General features: G+C 48.9%; 1 protein-coding gene across 7 annotated transcripts in view; it reads right to left on the bottom strand.

The window, feature by feature from the left end:
* LOC121458754 (teneurin-4-like) overlaps positions 1–24,727 on the bottom strand; it is a 671,077-nt gene that overhangs the window by 136,610 nt on the left and 509,740 nt on the right. For all 7 annotated transcript variants that reach the window (XM_041668100.1, XM_041668102.1, XM_041668105.1 and 4 more), the window contains 2 exons: positions 22,032–22,246; positions 20,330–20,540 (listed from right to left, as the gene is read on the bottom strand). In XM_041668100.1, coding sequence (XP_041524034.1) covers positions 20,330–20,540; positions 22,032–22,246 — 426 coding nt within the window. The remainder of the gene's footprint in view (positions 1–20,329; positions 20,541–22,031; positions 22,247–24,727) is intronic.

Raw genomic sequence — 24,727 nt, 5'->3', positions numbered from 1 at the left:
GATTAGCAGGATGGATAAATTTTCTACCTCTGGTGGATTTTTCTTTACAATAACCATGATGTGTGTTGGGTCGGTCACACAGTGACTTGAGCAATCTTTCTTTCTTATTTATCTACTGGGTAACCCTCAGTATAATAACTTGGGTCTATCTCTGCGGGCCAGAGGCCAAGTTGGACTTCTGCTTGACACCAAATCCTATTAGTGATCACGGTAATGTGGTTATATGCCCATGTTCCATATTTTATAGCTGTCCCAGCCACCTAGGCAGCCCATGCGCGCTGCCTCAAGGCAGACGCCACCCTACAGTGAACACAACAGCTCCCTATCTTACAAGGGACCGAGAAATGGCTGCTATCGCAAGAAGTGTACAGAGCCTTCTGGTTTCCTCTGACTCTCGGCCAGCTGCTACCGGTAAGCTGCCTTTGCCCTGGGTTGTAGTTCAAACGCTGGCCTTGCCCATGGAGGAAGACTGCCTTGTTCTTGACCCAGCTTCTTACCCTCAGTTCTCCGTGTGCCTGGGTGAGGCAGTCTGGAACATTCTGCCACCACCCATGGTGGGCCGACCTTCCTGAACCCCTTAGTTCCTTCCACTTGCCCCAAGCACCCAGTGGTTATGGGAGTCCTCACGCTTGTTGCTGAGCCTCAGAACTTTCCCCAGCTACTCAGGTAGGAGCCTACCTCAGCAGGCATGATCTGATTGCTCACACAGAGAGCTCTCCCGTTCATAGCTGGACACGGCCTGTGCCATAAGATGAATCCTGACTGAAATTCCAGCTCTGACTGTCCCTAGCAGCTCTGAGTTCTGGTTTTCTCCCCCCTCCCCGCCCCTGCCGTGTATCTTCTAGACAGTCATGGGGTACAGAGGCAGCAAGCATACACAGCATTCAGGAGGGCTTGCTGCAAAGGTCTCAGTCGTGGGAGGTAAATACAATGGAGTCAAACAACATGAGACCCTGTGCCAACCCAGAATCTGTGTGCTACGGTGGACGGACGGATCATGGACTTTACAAGAGCAAGATCCCAGACTTCTAATCCCACAGTGCCATGCATAGGCGACCTCGAGGCTACCACTGTTTTCCCGACCTATAAACACGAGTATGTATGAAGCTCTGAGCCAGCATGGCTTCGGTATCAGCAACTGACCGACTGACTGTGCAGGGGGTCATGGACCCTTCTTTGTGGCTGACTGTTGGCTGACCTTCACGGGGGCCCCCAAGACACTGTGTGTGCAGGTGTGTATGCTTTATGACAGCAGGGTACAAGTGAGCCTGGCTGAGGGCCTGGGAGAGTAGCAACTATGCTCCCACGCTGTCTTCACAAAGAGATGGCTTATATTTTAAAGGCACAACTGAGTCCACGGGAGATCATGTTTCTTCCACCTGCAGGGCACACATCACACGGGGACTGGTCCGCACTGTGGCTGCTCAGTTCCCTCGTCCTTACAGCTTTGACCTCCCGGGCACCCATAGATATTTTATAGACACAACTTCCTCTTCCTGTGAAAGATGACTTCCGAAGGTCTAATCCACTGGGCCTTTCTTATGGAATCTCTTACTCCTGGCTAGTTTTGCATCCCCCTCCCCCTACGCTCTGTTACTGCCTTCCATCCATGCCTTGGTGATGTTCATGACAAGGAAGACTATTTTTTTTTCTTTAAAATGACTGGGCCTGTTCTTTCTCTACAGGCAGCGTTGGGGCCCCAGTGACCAGGGCAATGTGCACCCAGGGAAAGCCATGAGACAGCTGTGGCCTGCTTTTTGTTTATTAAACTGGGGATGATTAGGAGTAGTGTAGGGTTTGTGGGTATGGAGGCTTCTAAAGGATGTAACAGAGGGTAGGAAATAAAAATGGACCACACGCTTCAGGGGACAGATTTCTCCTGCTCATCTTCCTCACATGCATCCCAGAGAGGCAGCATCTCTGTGTGAGTGGCTGCAAAGGCCTTTCTGGCACTGGTCAGCATTCCCAAGTGTTGTATTATGAGCGGCGGAGCTGTGTCCCCGGCACCCGGCTGCCCGCATGGCTAGCTTATGCCCCGAAATAATTACACGGAAACTGTATTCTTTTAAATACTGTTTGGCCCATTAGCTCTAGCCTCTTACTGGCTAGCTCTCACATCTAGATTAACCAATTTCTAATAATCTGTGTACCACCACAAGGTGGTAGCTTACTGATAAGATCCTAACCTGCGTCTGTGTTGGGTGGGAGAATTATGGCGACTCCCTGACTCAGCTTCTTTCTCCCAGCATTCTGTTCTGTCTACTCTGCCTACCTAATTTTCTGTCCTATCAGGCCAAGCAGTTTTCTTTATTAGTTAACCAATGAAAGCAAGAGATAAGATACAAGTCCCACCTCCATCACCCAAGTACTTAGACGCAGGTGCCTTAGGGCCTTCAGGCTATGGTGGCTACTGCCCTGGCCGTAAGGAGCTTAGAGTCTCAGGCTATGGTGCCTACTGTCCTGGTCATCAGAAGGTTTGCCAACCTCTGGTTTGCTGAAGGTCTGGAGAGAAGCACCAATGACAGCTTCCTTCTCAGACTGACTCAGGGGACACTTCCCGGCGCATCCCGTGAAAGCCAGAGGGGGGCTAGAATATTTAAAGGGGGGGGTAGAATATTTGCTTTCTCGTGCCTCCCATCTGTGCTCCTGTAGGCCAGGCAGGACAGCCAGCTGACGGAGGCCAGGAACAGCGTCAGGAGAGATTTCCTACAGTTCGGGCTGGAGCCTGGAAGGAGCTGTATTTTAGGTAAATTGAGCGCTGGCTTTTGCAAATATGTCTCCTGTCTGAGCAGCCTTTTGTAGTCACCCACAAGTAGGTTGGCTGGAAGCATCGGTCTGGGCCCAGGACTACAGTTCCCCCAAATTTTGCTCAGTGCTCAGGCTTCCTCATTCAGCTTCTAAATGGGATCCAGACTAAAGATATGAATGGAGAAACACAATATGTGTGCCCATGACCCATCAGGCAGCATCTATGGGGCTCGTGGAGGATGAGGACCTCCTCACCACCTCAGAGCCCAGTGGCTACAGATCCTCTCCCTCCCAGGCGTCCCTCCCCGCCTTACTCTACATTCCAGCAGCTTCTTTCCCGGAGTCTGTGCCCCTGGCTCTCCCTAACTTCCCATCTATACTCTCTTGGTCTACCTCAGCATATAGCGACCCTCGCGTTGGCCTCTCAAAATTCCACTGATAGGTTTGCCTTGTGCAGCAGTACTGGCGGTCTTAGTATTGTCCATGCCAAGTGAGAGGCTGTGAGACGCTCTCAGAAGGCCACGGGGTTTGTGTGTGTGTGTGAGAGAGAGGTTTTTGAAAACTTTACTGGACTGGCCACATGCGAGCCAGTAAGCCATGGCCTTCAGCGACAGGAAAACGTCTATGTTAGTCCTCTGTTCTGCCAGCTTTTGGACCTAATGCATTCAGTCTTCCGTTCTCTTATCTAGTCCTTATCTTCAGCCCATAGACACTCCATCAATGGAGATCTTATTTCAACTTTGCTATTTCTAATGTTCCGGGGCCCTTCCGCGCTCTCTGATTTATTCCCCGCTGTGTGTACGCTCTTGTTTTATAGAGTAGTGAGATCTTCTCTCCACGATCCCGATGGATTATTGTTTCTCTTCCTTTGAAGTTCCCGTCACTGGGGCCTGCCCCCACCGTTTTCCCCCCTTCTCATTCTTTTATTTTCCTCATTTGATTTGCTTAGTCTTTTGTTTCCCACTCGCTGGGAGATTTGCTCCGATGTCTGATAATCCTCTGGCCTGTTCATACTCAGGGCCGAGAGCAAGAAGTGCTCTGCCAGCTGCTGACTATCACTGCAGGCCGGATATGATAATCCCCCAAAGGCACCATCTACAGGGTCTTTTCATTCCCTCGTATAATTTATTTCTCTAATAATCTCCTGCCTTAGACAGAAGACATGTGCTTGGCTGTCAAAAACGGGGTCTAGAAATGTCACTTTCTGTATTCGGCTTACACTGACTTCCTGTTTTCTGTGTGTGACTCTCCCCTGTTCCCCCTTCGCCTTCTGCCCGCTGCCCCGAGTACAAAGCCTCTCTGGTCGTTTTACCCAAAAAACACACCTCAGTTTCCCTGTCTGTGTGTGTGAGGCAAGAAAGCGAGGAGTCTGCTTGCAGCTGCATCTGTATGGCAGGGCTGTGCCTCACATCCCAGCTGTGTGTCCTCTGGCCTCCATCCTCCCTGTCCCCCCCCTCCCCTCCCCACCAGCCGGGTACCAGAAGTTGTCTGGACTCTGCTTCTCACTGGGTTTTAAACACCCTGTCTGTGCTCATGGCTCAGCTTTCTGCATGCTGCCAGCTCTACCCACTGTCTGGTTAACACAATCTGCGGACATGTCTTGTAGGCCATTGTCTCATCCTCTCATCCTTGTGTGTTTATCACACATTAGTTTATTTCAAACCATTGCTCACACTGTTGAGGGCGACAGTTGCGTCTGACATGGCTTCCGGGTCCTCTGTTCAGAAGCCCGCTTTCCTCGGCTTTGCGAATGGCCTGCTGTCTGAGACATCCACCACTGTGGTCTCCCGTCTTCATTCTCCTTCCTGGTTCTCCCCCCACCTATAAAAGCTGGCTACCCTTCAGCATCTGTCCGAAGCCCTCTTCTCTGCTCTCTCCACCCATCTGCCCACTCAGCATTCTGATGCCTCAGCTCAGAATCCCTGCACTCATAGGTAAGCCTTTCCTTACTCCTGTTCCGATGAGGTCAGCATCCCTTGTTGACACATCCCTACCCCCACACTCTTCCTCTCTGGGTGATCACAGCGCATTACTGACCAGAGCCTGTCTGCCTCAGCAAGCTGAGATCCTCCAGGGCGGAGTCCATTCATGCAGCCTCACCGCAGCGCTGAGCCCGACCTGAGCAGCATGCAAGGCATGCAGGAGGAGCAGAAGAGACACGTACTGAATGGCGGCATGCTAACAACGACAGGTGAATGAATGAATGAATGAACGGTGAGAAAAACAAGTAAAAGCACAGCGTCTAAGAGAATTCTTTTCCGGGTCCCTGCTGGGGTCCCTGCTGTCCAAAAGCTTTTTGGTTACGAACCTTAACTTTTCCAAACCTTTGCTGCTCTAGCTATGCAACCTGGACAATAATCCCAGTTACATCTTACTTGCCTGTACTGTGAAGATTAGCACAAAAGAATGAAAGTACGGTGTCACTGTGTTCAGTGAGCCATGCGCGCTATACAGTGAGCCACACGCATCATATAGTGAGCCACGTGCTAAACAGTAAGCCACGCACACCATACAGTGAGCCACGCACACCATACAGTGAGCCACGCACACCATACAGTGAGCCACGCACATCATACAGTGAGCCACGCGCACCATACAGTGAGTCAGGCGCCATACAGTGAGTCACGCACACCATACCATGCGAGGGATTATTGCTGTCATGAGCACTGTACTCCAGATATTCCTAGCATGTTTTGGGCCTGGGTGATACAGGAAACAGAACGGCAGGCTCAGGTTTTCACGTCTCAGGATTTTCTAAAACGCCGTTCCTTTTGTAAAGCCAATCCTCACTAAGCCTTCTCTGTGTTCTTTAACACCAGGCACAGGGCTCTAGAGACTACCTGGGGGCTTTCCTTTCACTTCAGGCAAAGCTGGTTTAGAAAGAAGGTGTGCTTCCCGGATCGTGGCTTTACCTTAAAGCAATTAAGAGACAACTGAGAACAAGGAAAACATTTAAAATATTTACACACCACCCAGCTGTGCAGCAGAGAGCTCAAGACACAGGTGTGTTCATACCACCTGGCCCACAGGTCTTTGCCTGGTCCTCCGGATGTCCACTTGGCCATTTGGGCCAAGCAGGAGAGGAGGAACTTGGAGGAAATCTCCATTGTTTGAGGTCTTTGGGTGACAAAAGTTTTATTTCCCATGCATCCTGCCAGGGAGAACTCAGCTCAGAACAGCAACAACCTCAGTCCTGCCTGATCAACTCACAGGCTGGCAGCAGCATTGCCTCCAGGGCAGGGAGCATGCAGTGGGGTAAAGCCGTGGTTTCAGACAGACCGCTTTCAGACAGACAGACTTCAAGCTCAGACATCTCCTCAGGATCAGGCAAATTACATCCTTATCAACAGATGTGTTTATATTGTAAATATCACATCTATATCCTACTTCTGGGGCCAAAAAAATATAAGAGTTACCCTTTTTTTTTTTTTTAGAATTTTTGCACGAATTTTAATGACCATTCAATGTTCTCTGAGTGGATATACACGATCTACTTCAGTGCTTTCTTATTATTGGGCCTTTGGGTGGCTTCCAAGTTTCCTCATTTGTAAACAAGGCTGTTGTAAACAGGCAGCTTTTTCTAGCTGTGGGTTTATTCCTTTATGAGAGAGTCTCAGAAGCTCAAAATGTTTATGATTCGATACAAACAGCAACTTGTTTTCCCAGAGGGTGTGACTGACAATGCAACCAGCAACAGCTGTCGGTGCAGGTAATGCAACCAGTAATGGCTGTTGATGCAGATAATGCAACCAGTAACAGCTCTCGGTGCAAGTGATGCAACCATTAATGGCTATTGATGCAGGTAATGCAATCAGTAATGGCTGTTGATGCAGGTAATGCAACCAGCAACAGCTGTTGGAGCAGGTACACTTCAGCCTCTGTGGACTGGGGTTCACGAGGCTAAAATGGGTTGATTTGCCACAATGTCAGTTTGTACCTGACCACCGGGGGGGTAAGCACACTTGACGCATGCCCCTCTCAGACCATTTATTTCTTCTGCACATATGCTTTAGCCATTTTCCTAGAATATACTGTCCATCCCTACTACAGGAGATTCAATACTATGTGTACATATATGTGCATAATAACATTTTAAACCTTGGTCTCCATATTTACTGCAAACATTTCCCCAATTTACAATTTTTCTTCTTATTTTGATTAGCTTTTAAGACATGGAAATTTCAAATATTTATAGAAACATTTGGCAATCTTTTCCTTTGTGATTTTTTCAATGAGGTTTTAAACTTAAAAGCTGTTCTCTGGGTCAGGTAAGCCACTCAGTCTTACCCTCTCTGAGTTTGACTTTTAAGTATTTACCTCTTTTGTCCATCTAGAATTTTTCAGGTATAAGTTAAGAGCTGAAATCTAAATCCAAGGTTGGAAATTCAAACTCTTCTGGAGGCTAGGCAGGTAAGATAGGAATCTGAGACGTCTTCGCTTTTGTTTGTAGTTTCTCTTTTAAAAAGATTTTGTTTTATAGTATTTCTAATTGTGTGTGTGTGTGTGTGTGTGTGTGTGTGAGAGAGAGAGAGAGAGAGAGAGAGAGAGAGAGGATGATGATGGGGGAAGGTCATTGGTTAAATAAAAAGAAACTGCTTGCCCCTCATTGGTTAGAAGGTAGGTGGAAGGAGTAAACAGAACAGAACACTGGGAGGAAGAAGAAGTGAGCTCAGACAGCTCTCCTCTCGGGAGCGGACACCTCAGAGAGACGCCATGCTCCCAGTTCCCAGGCAGACGCATGCAATGAATCTCCGACCCAGGATGGACATAGGCTAGAATCTTCCTGGTAAGTGCACCTAGGGGCGCTACACAGATGATTAGAAATGGGCTAAATTAATATGTGAGAATTGGCCTAGAAGAGGCTAGATAGAAATGGGCCAAGCAGTGATTAAATGAATACAGTTTGTGTGTTGTTATTTCGGGCATAAGCTAGCCAAGCAGGCGGCCGGGGTGCTGGGAACGCAGCCCCACCATCAACAGAGAGAGGCGTGTGAAGAGCAGATGGTATCATATCCCCAGGAGTTGAAGTGGGCAGCTCTGGTTGCTGGGAACCAGACTCAGGTCCTTCGTAAGTGGAATAAGCACCCTGAGCTGATGACCTATCTCTATTTCTACAGCTCCTGATTTGCTTTGTTTGAGTCAGGGCCTCCCTTTCCCAGGACTTTACGCATGCCAGGCAAGCATTCAAACAACCGAGCAACACCTCTGGCCATAAGCAGTTTTCTGAAAATCTACCTGGTAAATAGTGGGCCAACACTGTGGGTTACTAAACTACATTGTATCCATGAGCCACGCCCCTTCCACTTATTGCTACCCTGCAGCCTCTGGGTTATGCTGATGATTTTCCGTTTGTATCTATTGACTAAACCTACTTTTCTCAGCACACTTGTAACCCCTGCTTCTCAAAGGGTAAGTTTTAATGTATCTATTGGTACTAACTCTAGGCAGTTTTTGTGCCATCAATCAGCTTGGCTCCTGTTCTTTTCTAATTACTGTAGATTTATGATCTGGTGAGATCTGTGACATGGGCTGCCATTCACGGTTCTTCCTTTGGAGGGTTAGTCTATGTTTTCATCCGCCTACTATTACAGATGAAGTCCTCAACCGTTCCACACATCTCTGCAACTCCTTTCAGGTGTCTCCTAGGCATTCTGCCAAACCTGCAAACTGTATCCTAGACTATCTCACCCTTCTGAGTCCAGGAGCATGCTGTCTGTCCTCACTGTTCACGGTCTGTTTTACACTGACCGATGGAACTTTGCGGTTTTATCTTACGGGTTTTTTTTTTAAATATTTATTTATTTACTTATTATGTATACAATATTCTGTTTTCATGTATGCCTGCAGGCCAGAAGAGGGCACCAGACCTCATTACAGATGGTTGTGAGCCACCATGTGGTTGCTGGGAATTGAACTCAGGACCTTTGGAAGAGCAGGCAGTGCTCTTAACCACTGAGCCATCTCTCCAGCCCTCTTACGGGTCTTATTAAGATGGCAGAGTAATATTTATTAAGTTTCTTGAGTAGGACATTTTCAGTAATTTGCTCAAGTGGTTTGTTTTCAGCTATTTTGGAAACGTCTTGACTTTGGAGAAACCAAGTTTGGGATGTGTGTATATGTGTGTGTGTGCTTTTTACAAATAGAAACACATCCCTCATAAAAATAATAACAAATTTTGTCTCAGTCTTTTATTTCCTTTATTCTCTATATTAGCCAAGGCTTCTAAAACACTGTCTACTAGTGGCTATATCATATTTTGTTAGTGGTTTTAAAGGAATATTTCTAATATTTAACCTAGAAATTTAATAATGCATTTTCATAAATGTCTCTGCTTTCTCTGCTCTTCCTTCGTTTTATTTTCAGTATTTTTTGAGCCAATATTGTCATCAGAATGCCTTCATTCGTTGTTCACAAAAGTCAGCTCTCAGTATAGTACATGGTGCCCTCCAAAGGGTTGAAATTTGTGAGTGTCTGAACCAGATGTCACTGGGCTGGGACCCTGGGTGTGACCTCACATATAACCCCTGCCTGTTTAGGAGAACTAGGGTGACAACTCTGACCATGCAAGCTCATGATGAGACTTCGAATACATTGATCGACTTCCATTCTGCTCAGGGTAATTTCGGCACTAGGAAGAGCTCAACTGATTTTACTTTCTTCTTCTACCACTTGAAAGAAAGATAATGATAGCACATCAATATCCCCAAACGCAAGCTTTCTGAGGAACACTTTGCATTTACAGGTCTGCGAAAATGCAGGTTCCGCGTGTGGCAAACAGACACTATGCTGGCCCTCCTGCATATGGCCTTTTCCTATGGTCTCCCACTAAGCAGGCCGTCTCCCGCGCCCTGAGGGGATTCTTTTGACCTGTGGCACCTGGTGGGAATAAAAAGCTAAGCTGACGTGTAATATGATCCAAGACTGAAGCAAACTCTGCTTCCATTAGCCCAGGATGTGAGTGCGTTCAGATAAAGGCAGGAAGAGGCAGCAGCTCAAACTCAATCCAGACGCTCAGACAGTTCACGCAGACACATTTTCTACTGCCCTTCACCTAACACTCAGGCTTCTGTCATTGATGTGGAAGGTGCACAAGGAACCAGTTCAAGCCCTTGTCAAAGTCACCAACACTGAACCGTGGCTTGATTTTGAAGGAGCCATTCATCCCCCCGCCCCAGTGGTGGTCCTGGATACTCGTTCTTCGGCATGGGGGAGGGTGCTAGGGAGCAGTGGGGCTCGGTATAGCTGTGCTGTCTTCCTTGTGTGCTGGGAGGGAAATGAGGACAAGGGACAGATGCTCACTCAGGAGTGGGCGATGTGGACCAGGGATTCTTTGGTCAGACCAATTTAGAGGCTAATCCTACCTGTGTCCCTGCTTAACGTTGCTCAGGGCCAAGTTTGTTGCTTTCTCTGAACTTGGTTTCTTCATCTATGAGGGGAAAGAGTAGCTCTGCCTCTGCCTGTCTGGGACTGTCACAAACGTCAGGTTAAGATCCGTGTGCAACACTTCCTGCTTCCTGGGACCTGGTAAGCACACACAGCTTCGGGGTCTGCCAAAGTCTGGGTGACTATCCCCCAAACAGACACACATATTCTAATGGCTCAGCACGGCTCTGATTAGTTTACATATGCTGGCCCATTTCTCTTCATCATTGCCCTCAAGAGGTGGGTGCTAACATCATCAGATTTCGGATGAGGTAACTGGGGTCCAAGGTCGCACTGTGACTAAGTGACCGAGACTGCGCACAAACACAGCTGCTCACACCCACTTCCTCACCACTAACTAACGCTGCGGTCTCCCCTGCTCACGTCCACTTCCTAACCACTAAGGCTGCGGTCTCCCCTGCTCACACCCACTTCCTAACCACTAAGGCTGCGGTCTCCCCTGCTCACATCCACTTCCTAACCACTAACGCTGCGGTCTCCCCTGCTCACATCCACTTCCTAACCAACCACTAACGCTGCGTCTCCCCTGCTCACATCCACTTCCTAACCACTAACGCTGCGGTCTCCCCTGCTCACACCCACTTCCTAACCACTAAGGCTGCGGTCTCCCCTGCTCACACCCACTTCCTAACCACTAACGCTGCGTCTCCCCTGCTCACACCCACTTCCTAACCAACCACTAAGGCTGCGGTCTCCCCTGCTCACACCCACTTCCTAACCACTAAGGCTGCGGTCTCCCCTGCTCACACCCACTTCCTAACCACTAACGCTGCGTCTCCCCTGCTCACATCCACTTCCTAACCACTAAGGCTGCGGTCTCCCCTGCTCACATCCACTTCCTAACCACTAACGCTGCGTCTCCCCTGCTCACACCCACTTCCTAACCACTAAGGCTGCGTCTCCCCTGCTCACATCCACTTCCTAACCACTAAGGCTGCGGTCTCCCCTGCTCACACCCACTTCCTAACCAACCACTAAGGCTGCGGTCTCCCCTGCTCACACCCACTTCCTAACCACTAAGGCTGCGGTCTCCCCTGCTCACACCCACTTCCTAACCACTAAGGCTGCGTCTCCCCTGCTCACATCCACTTCCTAACCAACCACTAAGGCTGCGGTCTCCCCTGCTCACACCCACTTCCTAACCACTAACGCTGCGTCTCCCCTGCTCACATCCACTTCCTAACCACTAAGGCTGCGGTCTCCCCTGCTCACACCCACTTCCTAACCACTAAGGCTGCGGTCTCCCCTGCTCACACCCACTTCCTAACCAACCTCTAAGGCTGCGGTCTCCCCTGCTCACATCCACTTCCTAACCACTAAGGCTGCGGTCTCCCCTGCTCACACCCACTTCCTAACCACTAAGGCTGCGGTCTCCCCTGCTCACGTTCACTTCCTAACCACTAAGGCTGCGGTCTCCCCTGCTCACACCCACTTCCTAACCACTAACGCTGCGGCTCCCCTGCTCACACCCACTTCCTAACCAACCACTAAGGCTGCGGTCTCCCCTGCTCACGTTCACTTCCTAACCACTAAGGCTGCGGTCTCCCCTGCTCCTTTGCTTGATGGTTCACCTATGCAGCAGCAACCCGGAGGGAGTTTTTACACAGAAGGGAACACAGGCAGAGTGGCTGTCCTTCCAGGGTATCCGGTGTCTAGAAAGTGCTGTGGTGGGGCACGCCTGTAGTCTCAGTACATAGGAGGCAGAGGGAGATGGATCTCTGAGTTCGAGGCCAGCGTGGCTTACAGAGCAAGTTCCCAGATAGTTCCCACAACTACATAGAAAAACCCTGTCTTGAAAAAAGAAAAAAAGAAAGGAAGGAAGGAAGAAGGGAGGGAGGAAGGAAAGGAGGGAGGGAGGAAGAAAAGAAGGAGAGAGCGAGAGAGCGAGAGCGAGAGCGAGAGAGAGAGAGAGAGAGAGAGAGAGAAATCAAGCTGTGACCCAGTGGTAAGCTCAAACAGAGCCCCTTATCTTCTTCCCCTGTATCTTCAGGCCTGCTTTTCCCTCAGCACCTCCAAGTGCTCTCCCTCCCAGCTCATCCTCCACTCCTGCCTCCCCCTCCACCATTAGTCATCTTATTGGGTCTCCAGCTTTCTTCCCTGGCTTCCTTCCCATAGCTGACAACACCCTCGGGGCTCCCCTCACCTTATGTAAACCCTCAACCTGCCTCCTCCTCAGGTTACGCCCATCTATCTGTCTCTTAGCCTGCTCTAACAGGAACGGTTTCCATTCTGCCTCCTTCTCTCCTGAACTCATGGTGACCCTGCTCCTGCCTGCAGCCTGCGCCACAGGGGGAAGCTGCTCCCAGGGAGGGTGCTGCCCCCTCCACTGAGCAACTTCCAGCAGCTTCTCTGCAATTGCTCTTCCTAAATTCCTTGAGGTCAGCGTCTCCAATGTCTTCTCTTTCTGCCCTCTAGATGTAGGTATTCCATCTTTAATCCCACCCCATTGCTAGTTCTGACATCTTAGCTCTTCTACTTTGCTCCCTTGCTCCTCTGCTCCCTGCTCTCACACCCATGCTGAGCTGTCTTGGGGTTGGGGCTCCACCTCCAGCTCAGCACTATCCCAAGTCTGGCCACACTTAGCGACCTACGTGCTGCTGTCTGCTAGCAACGAACATCAACTCTGAAAGTCTGTTAGTAACTCAAATCTAGTATGAATTTACATCTTCCTAGCTCATCCTCCTAGCATACTTCATTCATTCATTCGTTCATTCATTCAGTTATTCATTCATTCAAGCAGAAGGGACTTTGTGGACTGGCTGGGAGTCTTCTTTTAAGACAGTAGGGTATGTAGGGTGGTTGTTAGGCCAAACTATATCCTGCGTAGATTTTAGACAGTGGCCTATACAGAGCTGCAGGATTCTCAAACCAACACAGGCGACCAGCTGAAGGCTGACTCTGTAGTCCCTGCTGGCTGATCTTGACTTCATTTTCTAGTTTTTTCTCTGGGTGCACATACACTTATCCTCATGTTGGTTTTCTCATTAGTCCCAGACTCCCAGACACTTGGTGTCTTACCCAAAGGAGAGTGGCGCAGACAGTAGGACCACGTTGGACTTGAATTCCAGCCACCCGCCCCTGGGGTGACCAGGTGTTTAATATACACACAGCCATTTCAATAGCATGAGCTTCATTTTGCATTGTGGGAGAGTACTTCCTTTGTATATCTGTTTTAGGGGCTGGGGTGCAATGGCTCTTTCTGGCCAGTTTCTCAGTCTGTCAAGCAGTTGTTTCTTATTAACCCCTCAGTTTCTCCTTGCTATGGATGGAACTGTGTTCCCCTACCAAGAACATGTCCCCAACATGACTGAATTTGCCTGGAGATAGGCCCTAGAAGAGGGTACTAAAGGTGAGGTCAGGGTATCGGGACGAGGCAGAACTAACTTTGCCTTGTGTGCCCGGGAAGTCAAAGCAAGTTGGTGAGAAAGTCCTCACAGAAACAAATTCCACCAACGCCTGGATCTTTCAGGAAGAGAAGAAGCTAGGACCCTCTGCCTGTGCATTCTGTCATGGTCACCCTAGCGAGGAATGGCCTCATCTCTCTTGCCTTTTCCTGTCGAGTGCTTCCTTTTGCAACGCCCTTCCTCTTTCTACTACTCTGTTTTCTGGGGCGTCAGTGGTGTGCCCACAGCTGAGGACAGCCAGCATACAGTAGGAGATGGTTTTTTTTTTTAAATGTTTTGGATTGACACATGACTATAGATACATGGTGTCAAATTCGCAACATGAGGCTGACACTTCATTCTCCATACGTCCCGTGCAGTGGTTAAGCAGATAGTCTGCGTATCTATCACACCTTTTATCTTAAGTTTGCGGCGAGGACATTCAAAATCATTTAGCTATCAAAATATGATATATCGAAATATGAGGGACCACTTTCAATAAGTTTAATTGCCACACACATCTGTAATGTTCTAGTAGTTACTGTTAGCTGCTCGTTTACACGTTAAACTTTATCGTAGGTATGTATGAAGAAGTCCTACAGGGTTTGGCGTTATCTACTGTTTCAGACAACCTCCGGGGTCTTGGGACATGTCCTGTGCACATAAGCACCATGCTCTTATTCCGGGTTTCCACCTCCACTCTGGCCCCAAGTTGCTGAAAATATTTACACACCACTTCCCAGTACACTCCACACTCCTCACAGTGAGCTCTTTGTGCCCCACAGCCTCTTCTACAGCCTTGGCAGAGGGGACAGCCCTCCTTTCTATGCCCACGAGCGCTCCCACATGCCCCTCTGTTCCTGCAGACCTCATTACGGGGTGATTACTTGTGAAAGGGTCAGTTCCCCCCACTTGATTGTAGGTTCTTTGAGGGCAAGGCTTGTTTTCTGCACAGTAAAATCTCCAGCACCTCCTCAAGCAGATACTCAGCCAATGAATCAAAATGAAAACAAGGTACTGATGCTTTCACAGCCTTGCAAGACGCTCTTGTGCAGGCTTTCATGGCCTTGTGGGATACTCTCTGGTGCAGGCTTTTACTGGAGACTTTGGTGAGCCTGAGAGGAAAACCCTACACCTCTCACATAAAACTGCACGGCTCATGCCTACAGCTCAGCTCTGACTGCCCCAAAGCCTTTGCTCTCCTTCTGGACCCCGTCTCCCTGGACCCAGCTCTGCTACAGCTTTAGTGCTAACAGCGTTCACTAGCCACCACCAATGGCAGTCTCGGCAGACCTCATCCTGAAGCTAGGGTGAACCCAAGAGGTGTTACAACGCAAAAGGCCGTATCTTTGGTCAGCAGCATGATAAAGGCAATGAGAGAAGGCACTGACAGCCCTCACTGCTGATGAGCTGGCATCTCTTCTAGGCAAGAGAAGCAACTTTTTAAGTAAACAGGCAGATAAATGAGATATCAGAAAATCCAGCCATTGCTTGCAAAAAAACCGAAGCGCTACTGTCAAAATGTCTTCCATGGGTAACCTCACCTGACCGAAGAGTGGGAAGAGAGCTTTTAGCAGGGTGAGGCCCAGGTTGGGGGTGCTCTCTCAGGCAGGAATGTGAGCCTCAAGCACTGTGTGTGTGACATTGAGGATGAGGCGCCCTCTCCCCTCTGCTCTGCCAGGCTTGCTCCGAGCTTTTATTTACATATTTGCTGCTTCTTGTGGTCATAAGATGGCTGTTAATGGGAGCAACTCCTTTGGAACAGCACCCAGTGAATTCACCTCTCCTGATACAAGGGATTTATCCCGAGTATTGGTATAAGCAAGATGAAACTGTGGGTCCCAGGCATCCAGCTTAGGTCACTTGAACCATCCCACTAGCCCCTTGCTGTCTTTAAATATGGCTATGCCATCCATGCATGAAGGGACAGGTTAGATGTTCTTCTGGCCCAAGAGCCTCCGGGATCCACTCAGCAGGGCACACCCTCCCCCATTCCTGCCTCCAGGGACGGTCTCCCTTGCTCTTTCCTTTGGCTTAGGAGCGGTTCCTATACCAATGCCATCTCAATCGAGACAAAGCATTAGCTGCTCTCTCCAGGTACTCAACATGGAAAAGGCAAGGTTAGACAATAGACAGAAAGCCGGGGGAAGGAAAATGGAAGGAAAGAAAGGATGGATGGAAGAGAGACAGACTTCCAGCAGCTCCCTGAAGAGAAACAGGTGGACCCTTCTGTCAATCAGCACCCAGAAGACCAGAGTGCATCCCTTGTAAAGTCCCCCATGCCTGGCTCCTTCTCACAGTGGTTCTCATTTTTCTTTCTGGATTTCTAAATCCACCGTAGGCCACCTCTGTTATTTTGCAGCTTGCCTTGCCTTGCTGGGCTGTCAGGTTGAGCTGTCCTTTTATGCTTCGGCAGCCACCCAAATGAAAAGATAAGTTGCTAGTTTGAGACCCAAAATACCTCAATGCCAACTTGTCAGGCCTCGGGGTGGCAAGCTATCCAGGGCAAGGTGTTCTCATTTTTAAATCTTAAATACCGCAAGATTTTTCACCATGGTCTTTTTAATGACTGACTCCTCAAGAAAACTTCCTGAACTGAAGTGAGGTGCTTACTTATAATTGGAGGCAAGTTAACAAGGGGAAGCTGTGATCCAGAGAACACAGATGGAAATACTGACAAACAGTGAGACTCTACCGCAGGCAGGCCCCGAGAGGATTAGAATTCAAGCTCTCATTCTTGCTTTGCCTTTAATTTTGGGCAAGCCGTCTAAACACGCCGAACCTCAGCCCCTTCGCCTGTTAAGTTAAATTAGAGTTAAGGTATCTCTCTTAAAGTTAGGGAGATATATCAGTGAGTAAAATGTCTACCTTGCAAGAATCAAGGCCTGAGTTCAACTCCCAGAACCGGCATCAGAAGGCTTGGGTGTAGCGGTACACGTAAGCCCAGTGCTGGGGCTTGACGACCAATTATACTAATCCAAAGTGAGTTCCGGGACAGGAAGAGACACGTGCTCTCTCTAAGAAGCAAAAATAGCGAACGGCACCTGAGGGACAACGTCCAATATTATCCTTTGGTGTGTATACTCCCTCATGCATGTGTGTGAGCATGCACGCACACACACACAGACAGACAGACACACACCTCTTTACCAAGGCTATTCTAAATTACACAAGAGCAAAGCATGGTCTCTGACCCATGCTGGACATTCTTTAAATAGCTGACGAATATATTAACCAATGAATATGCGGAAAACAAACGTGAAAACTGACAGGGGGCTGATCCAGGTGAGGAGGCGATGTGCCTACCACAAGGAAACCCTAAGTGCTGCGGCGAGGCCCATGTGAAATCCCACCCAGCTTTTCTGGCAGCAACCCCGGACCTCGGACCTCGGCTTTCTCATTTACAGTGGGGAGGGGGCTCTCCTCAGGAAGTTACTGTAAGTCTTAAAGAATGTTAAAAATCCTTCGTGAACTTCGAGAGCTGAGTTAGACTTTCGCTGGTGGGATCTGCCTACCCAGTGGGATTCTGCGAGACGACCACTCCGCAGGGGAGTCATGGGTAGAAAAGGTGCCCCCTGATTCCAAATCTCCCCATGCCAGGGGAAGACAGTTGCTTCTGAAAACAGAACGCCGTATTTTAGTCTAAAACCAGCTTTGTTTCAGTGGGGAGTGTGCACATGTGTGTGTGTGCATGTGTGCATACGTGCACACATGCATGTGCATGGCATAGATCCAGTTCAGTGAGAGCTCTGTCAACATCAGGTCTCTGTGTGGAAACATTTGTAGAGCCAATCTGGAAAGTGCTTTTAGATATTTTTTTTCAAGGCAAAAGATAAACTCATTTAATTTAGAGTCATCAGCTGGATTGCATTAAATGGAGGGAAAAGCAAAGTCGTACACAATGCAGCCATTTGTTAAACACAATTATTTCTCCCATTACTTAATCACAAGCAGACATAAATACACAGAATTCTGACATCCCAGGTCTTCTTGAATTCCCGATCTGTGTTTCAGCATGGAACGAAAGGAGGGTCAGATTCCAATTTGTGTGTTAAGCAAGCCCGAGAGTTATAATTGTATATTGGGACCATAATGGCTTTGCTAAAGCAAGACCTAAACGTTTAATTAACCTGCCAAGACAAATTACAGCTCACAGTTCACAGGTAACGATCACAGACAGCTGAGACTCAATGCAGGGGACTCTCGGGAAAGAGGGATTAATAGCAGCGTCAGAACCTGTCTGTTTTTGTATTAAAGGATTAAAAAAAGAGTGTTCATTAAACAATTGTTGCAGCTTGAAGGGAGGAGGACAGGTCAGAAAGACAGTGAGAAAAAAGCGGAAGGAGAAAGGGGGGAGGGACAGAGTACCCTAACCCCTTCCCTCTACCCTGCAGGCACCAGGCAGGCTTTACTAATCCCTACAACAGGAACTGCAAACAGCCTGAAACACTCTTTTTTTCTGACAGAAAAGGGGAGACCTGCCACTGACAATCACAGAAGCAACAGGCAGTCACGAGAGAAAGGAGGACTAGGAATCGGTTTTTGTGGGGTGTTTGGGAGCTTTGCTGATAGGAAGCACATGGGGGCTCCCATCTGCCCACAGGGTCAGGATTTCTAAAGAAAGGACCAGGAATCTGAACCTTTGCCTGGCGATTCCTTAGTCCATTTGAGAAGGACGGTGACCAAACGCCTTGCTGTTCAAAACATGCACAACAACCAGACTCACTGGGTACCGCTGCCCGGCCTGCTGGGGCAGCTTCTGCGTCTTATCCAGACCCCTCGGTATCTAGACCCCTGGGTAGGTCAATGCACTGAAATATAGAAGCATGATTGGCTATTGGCTCTGATATATATGAAGGGGTTAAGAAACGATTTTCATCATCTAGACAAGAGAGAGGAACCAGGTAAAAAGCAAGACCATGTCTTAATTATAACAGAGCAGGTTAGCAAGGTTTGACAAGCCAAGGGTGGGCGAAGGGGCAATCCCACTATTTCCTTGATGGTTTAAGATACATATCCTAATTAAAAATGGCTTTCTTTATGGATTTAAATGAACAACCTTTCATATTTATACTCAATTATTAAGACAGAGATTTGACTGTAAATGCTCCCAGTCCTGTGTAAGCCCAATACCATGTGTCCCCTTGTCAGCTGTGCCTAGGAGGAGTCAGGGTGATGGACCAGAGAGCTCAGACACCATGGGACATGAGAATGATGTCCCTAAGTCAAAGCCACCATATCAAGAAAGAAAACATGTAGTGACCGCTGTCTAGCAGAAGCCAGGAAGTGACAGTTTAGATGTCGGTGCAGCGAGAGTCCAGCGTCGAACGGCAGGGACTGTGAGCTTCCCTGTTGCCCTCCACGTGATCGACAGTTACTAGGACACAGCTTAGGATCCAGAATCCTCAGAAACCAAGACGGGAAAGGGTAAGAGATCTGTACGATGGTAAAAGTCAAGTTCATGGCAGAGCTTCTAGACTAAGCCTGCTTCCTAACACATCACACGAGAAACGGCGCAGGAGGGAGACCACCAGCATCATTGCAACTGCCAAGACCAGGGCTGCTGAGGGTCCTGGGCAGAGAAACGACCACGCTCCTGCTTAGTCCCTACCGACCAGGAGGCATTGCCCACGGAGACTCCATGTGCTCCTCCAGCCAGGGACAGCACAGAGAGACTTCTCCTTCATCAATCCCATCTCTGCCATCACGGCAAAATGTGAAGGCCGGATGTGTAGCAGCGGCTTTTTAACCGTGCTCCATTAACAGAAAGGCTCACTCTGCCTCAGTACTGAGGGCAAAACTGCAACTCTGAGGGGAAGGGGCTGAAAACAACTCTCGCTGATCAGGAGTGAGAAGGGGGGGTCTTTGAAGAATGTGGGAGACCTAGCAACAAGCTGAGATATCTTCCTTGTCAGAGAGACGCCCGGCCGACAACCAAGACCTTTCAGGGACATCCTAACACATTCACTAGACAACAGTCCCTTCCAGGGCTTCCGGTCTGTGTTCTGGCTGAGCTTGCCTTCAAGGATGTTTATATTAAAAGACTGCATCCTAATGCTTCCAACAGAAGCCCAGGAAAATTCTGACGTGGAAAACTCAGACTATCCATTTGCATTACTGTGGCCGCCTAAGGAGGATACAAAAATCTATGAAATGGAACATACCAGCAAAGACGAGAATGTCTTTTTAACAGGGATCCGGGCTACCTACATGCCTGTAGACTGTGGAGGTGGCCAAGGCCCTTTGCTACTACGAGGCACAGGGACGACGGTTCAAAGTCACTCTATGTCAGAGAACGGGCCATCTCTATTCTCGTGGAACCCCAAGAGCAACGGCCGACCGCTTGCCTAGCTGCTCCCTCTGCAGTTGACACTCTCTCTCCCAGCACTTTCCTTCTGGTCTCATCTCTCAGTATTGGTTGATTTCAGAAGTAAAAGACAGACCCCAAACAAGCCAGGCAAATCAGCGAGCTGAACGAGGTGAGGCTTAGGTGGAGGTGGAGGGGAGCTGTGTCCTCTGTGCCTTGCCACCCAGAATTCCTATCTCAACACCAGTTCGGCCTCATGGTTCTTGAGCGGTGCTCCACACACCACCCTTGCCCTGCAAGCCCACTTGGGATGACTTTGTACCACGCTCAGAGCGGTGGCTACAGTTCTGGGCAAGGCATATTCAGTTCCGATACCTTGTCAGCACTAACTCCTGAATCCACAACCTTCCTCTCGTTCAAAGACGCCACGAAGGGTGTATCTGCTTACCAATGGTGGTGGTGAGAAAGGAAACCACTTCAGACTCCTTTCCATCGTTGTAAAAGGCCAGGTGCCAGATCCCCGAATCCAGGTACTGGATGAAACCGGTCTCATGGCTGGCTGGGGGGACAGCACCCCGTGACTGGCGCTGGGGACCCTCCAGGCTCCTTGCCTCCTGGGTTAGGAGCCTTCGTCCATCCAGTAGCTCCACAAAGTCAAACTAAAGAACAAAGAGAGTAATGTTAGCGACAGACTGACACCCCAACCGCCAAGCTTTATGGGGGAAGTCCCCCAGGGAGTCTAGAAGGGGAGAAGGAGTCAGGAAGGGGAGCCAGGAGAGCACTCCCCAGATCTAGAGTCTTCACGGAAATATTCTAAGTCTTTTGTGAGTGTGGTATCACTAATGATTACTGCCTTCTTTTGTTGTCATCTGGGGCTATGCAAGTCCTGACACACACACACACACACACACACACACACACACACACAAAGATGGCTACATTTTCTTCAGTGGCAGGTTCCTCAGAAGAAACCCAGACACTTGACGATCATTGGAGGTTCCTGCAAGTGTGGGTGGTAATCTTAGGGGCTTAGAGGGGGACTGTAACACGTAGTAGGGTTGGGTTAGTCATGAGCTAGGTTGGTTTAGCTCAGACTTCCATCAGTGATTACGTGCTGTGTGAAACGCGAGGGCTGATTGATCCAGGACTGCTGGTCTGAGATTCCAGAGAAGTCCACCACGCAGTATGACCATCCGGCGGGGGGAGGGGGGCTAAGCCCTGCTGCCTCACTAGGAAGCACCCCAAGCAGCTCCCTAGTTAGGTTTAGTATTGGAAGATATTTGTCTCACACAAAGCTGAAGCTGTGAAGTTCAGGACCGCATGGTTGTTCTGTGGTCACCAGGGCCCAGGCTCATCTACTGCTCTGGGATCTGATCATGGATTACAACGCTAAACTAAACCGGACGCTGGAGATAAAATGACTGCCTGTGGCCCTGCAATGCATGACGGATGGTTATGGTTTTGATTATTTGGACGGCAAAGCTAGTGTGTGTTGTGCGTGTGTGTGGAGGTTGCACAGGCCCCTGTTCTCCCTGACTCATGACTCCTCCTCTTCTTATTTCTTTCCTTTCATCCCCTCTTTCTCTCTTTGGATGTCAGAGACTGAATCCAGAGTCCCTCATGCTAAGCGCAAGTTCTATTCCTGAACTATACCCCCAGCCACTTGGCCCTTATCTTTATTTCTGGCACAATCCTGAAGAAGAGAGGGGATGCTAGAGGCAGGGAAGGTACTGTCTGCTTGGAGCCAGGTCCCATGCTAAGCGCTCTATGAATTCTGCAGGGTGGTACTCCCCACTTTAGAGAGGAGGAAATCCTCAAGTAGAGGATGAACCATGAGTTCGCGCTTGCATCACCAATGGCAAGAGGACTCACGCTCAGCGCGGGGCTTCTTCTCTAGGTCACACTGCCTGGGTCCTGTAACTTAGGAGACAGGGCGAGGGCAGAAAGGCAGCTGTGAGGTAGCCTAGAATTCTCTGGAAAAGCTCCCGAGAGTTAATTCACTCTTCCGGAAGGCAAGTGGGACAAACGGATGAGTGCCCTGTTAGATAACATGAAGTTCTCTTCCGGCTTTAGGCCCTGGCTGGGTTTCTGCCCGGGTTAGGATCTGAGCTGGCTCCCATGAGGTCCGTAGGTGTGTGGGGTCCAGTTACCTGAGTATGGGAAGGAGGGAGGCCTTTTCTGCCGTAAATGCCCACTAGAGCTGCCTTCCCCAAGGACACGTTGAACTTGAGGTGAACGGGGTGGTCGATGAACACTTGAGACCTCCAGAACGTCCCGGGCGGAATCTTCTGGGAAGCCCGTCTCCCCACATCGATTTCTCCAGAATCTATGAAGCTGTCCTCTGGAAAGAAACTACTTGGCTTTCCTACCAAGACACGAGGAAGGAAAGACAAAAGCCCCCTGGTTAGCCACACGGGACAAGGAACCAGCGTCCCCCACATCCAGGACTCTGCTCTGTCTCTTGCCCCGGCAGAGGTCTGTGTCTGGCTCTCTGCCTCCTCCCCCTCCTCTACAGAAGTAAGATAGTCTAGAATATTTTCCCCCAGTGATGCTCAAATTGTTCTGCTAAAAATATTCATTCTTTCAAAGCAGTATGGGTCCCTCCCAAAGGACCATCTGTTTACTGTGTAATGCCACAGCTTGTTAAGATATATTTTGATCCTAAAAATAATCACTGGTGGTCACATGAGAATAGCTTTGTGATTGTGTGTGTGTGACTGTGTGTGTGTAAAAGCTGTATGGCAAGCCAAAAAGGACAGAGGGTATGAGTTGTTGTCATTCAATTTCCAACCCTACAGTGGGAGGCATGATGGGAGTAGAGGGAGGTATTTTATGTGTATGTGGAAATTGGAAGCCACAGCCTAGAGCTACATATGTGAGTTGGGGGGTTGGGTTTGGAACAGGGCTATGAACTGACAAAGATGGAGAAGAAGGTTCTTAAGAAGGCAGGAGACGTCTGAAAGGGCTTTTGTATTTTGGCGTGTGTGTGTGTGTTAAAATGGTTAAAGGAATTTATCAAGAATGAAATCTATAGCATACTTAGAGAAATTCAACCCAGCCCTCAGCCCTGTACCACAAGGGGCTGAAGACATTCACCAGTGAGATCCTCTGCTTACTTCTATGGCCAAGCAGCAGTGACTACTTTCTGGGTGCGACAAATCCCAGAAAGGAATGCTACCTCCCCAGTTTCCTCTTCAGAGTAATTAAACACCCTAGATGTGAGTGATCTAAGCCCTAACTTCCTGCCCTCTATGAGTGGGGGTGGAGGGGGTAGGAACATTGGGAAGACCACCCTTAGGATCCTGAAAATCCCAAATCAAGCCAACAGGCTCCACTGTGTTTGTCAGTAGTAACCCTCCCTGGGCATCCTGGTCCTAAGGCTTTCATGTGGTTAGAGATGCTCAAAGACCTTGGGAGACAACAAGAATCATTTGCAAAGGAAACACGTCTGTGGAACGTTTTATGAAAAGCATTCAGAGGGAAGAAATTATCATGTCTCCCCACCCCCAGCTTTGTAAGACTCCTTACAAAGCACATTTGATGCTGAAATGGAGCTTGGCAGGGCATTGTTGCGGCCATAAAATATTTTACTGTTTTAAATAATAAAATTCAATTTAGATGTTAAACTTCTCCATATGTTATCATTCCCTTATAAACTCCTAGGCAGAAACATCAGGTTTTTAACTTCAAACCATTAAATGTTATTTTAATTAAAAATGTGCCAACAAAAAGAAAGTTAAGATGCACGTTCTCTATGAAAGTACCGTGGCTATTCTACCCTTAACACAGGGAAGAGTTCGCGTTTAATTCCTACGGAAGGAGTGCACGCCCTAGACTTTTACCTTGAAAACGAAGACACGCAAACCTCCACATTGTGAGTCATGAAGCTTCAAAGGCAGGAGCCCAATTCACAAAACATTGAGATGGGAGAGAATTATTCACATTCTTCTCCTTCTGATCTGCGGGCTCCCAGGACTGTAACCCTTTTATTGTGCAGGTAGAAAGCGCTACACTCTAAGCTTTAAGTTCTCCCAGGAGGCAGAACTGAGGGGGCGTATGAAAAAAAAGCAGGGTGCATTCCGAACCTTTCCCTCCTAGGAGGGGCTGAGAGAGAAGCAGGAGACCCATAAGCTGAGGGCCAGTTTCCTCTGAGAGTATGGAGGAGTTGGGGCCCAGGGACCTGGGGAGCTGCCTGCACTCTGATGTTCTCATGTCTCAGAATAAATAATGAAAAACTGTTCCTTTGTTTTAGTCAGCTGGGTTCCTTTTCTCCCTAGCAAAGAGGAGAGCATAGCATAGGAGATGGCCTTACGGTTCAGGATGGGTCCAGAGACACCCTCTGAACCTCAGGCTGGATCCTTAGGCAGGGCTCTGCGGTTCTTTCCCCAAAATGACAGAAAGGGGATTTTTCTTTAGTTACACTTTCTAGAAGTGCAAGGATGTGGGCCAGGTGGGAAGGCGATGCTGTCTGCACATTGGACCAACTGGTGGTGTGGACTGCTGGTTGGGAGGAGAGAGTGTACAGCTTTTACCACCTTTAGCTCATGGGAAAGATGCCTAAGATTGCCAGGGCTGGGCTGGGGCTGGAAGGGCAACAAACAAACAAAAACCCTTCCTTCTCGCCTTATGAAAAGCCCATCCTGCCTTCATCTGTTCAGATCGTAAGATTTCTTGTCTTTAATTCTGAGAACAAAGCATGAAGACTGAACGTAAAACGTCCCCTGCAAAAAAGTGGGGTGAAGAGCAGGGAGGAGGCTAGCGGCTGGGCGAGGGGAAGCGCTCTGTGTATGAAGTCCGCCTCTTCGTGTGTATTCTGGAAGGCGGCGGATAGTAGTGAAGGCAGAGG

This window comes from Microtus oregoni, unplaced genomic scaffold (genome assembly GCF_018167655.1).
Source record: "Microtus oregoni isolate MIOR12 unplaced genomic scaffold, Mior012 000018F_ref0000195, whole genome shotgun sequence".
Lineage (NCBI taxonomy): Eukaryota > Metazoa > Chordata > Mammalia > Rodentia > Cricetidae > Microtus > Microtus oregoni.
Note: the sequence above shows the minus strand (reverse complement) of the source record. Positions and strands in the feature narration are given on the sequence as shown.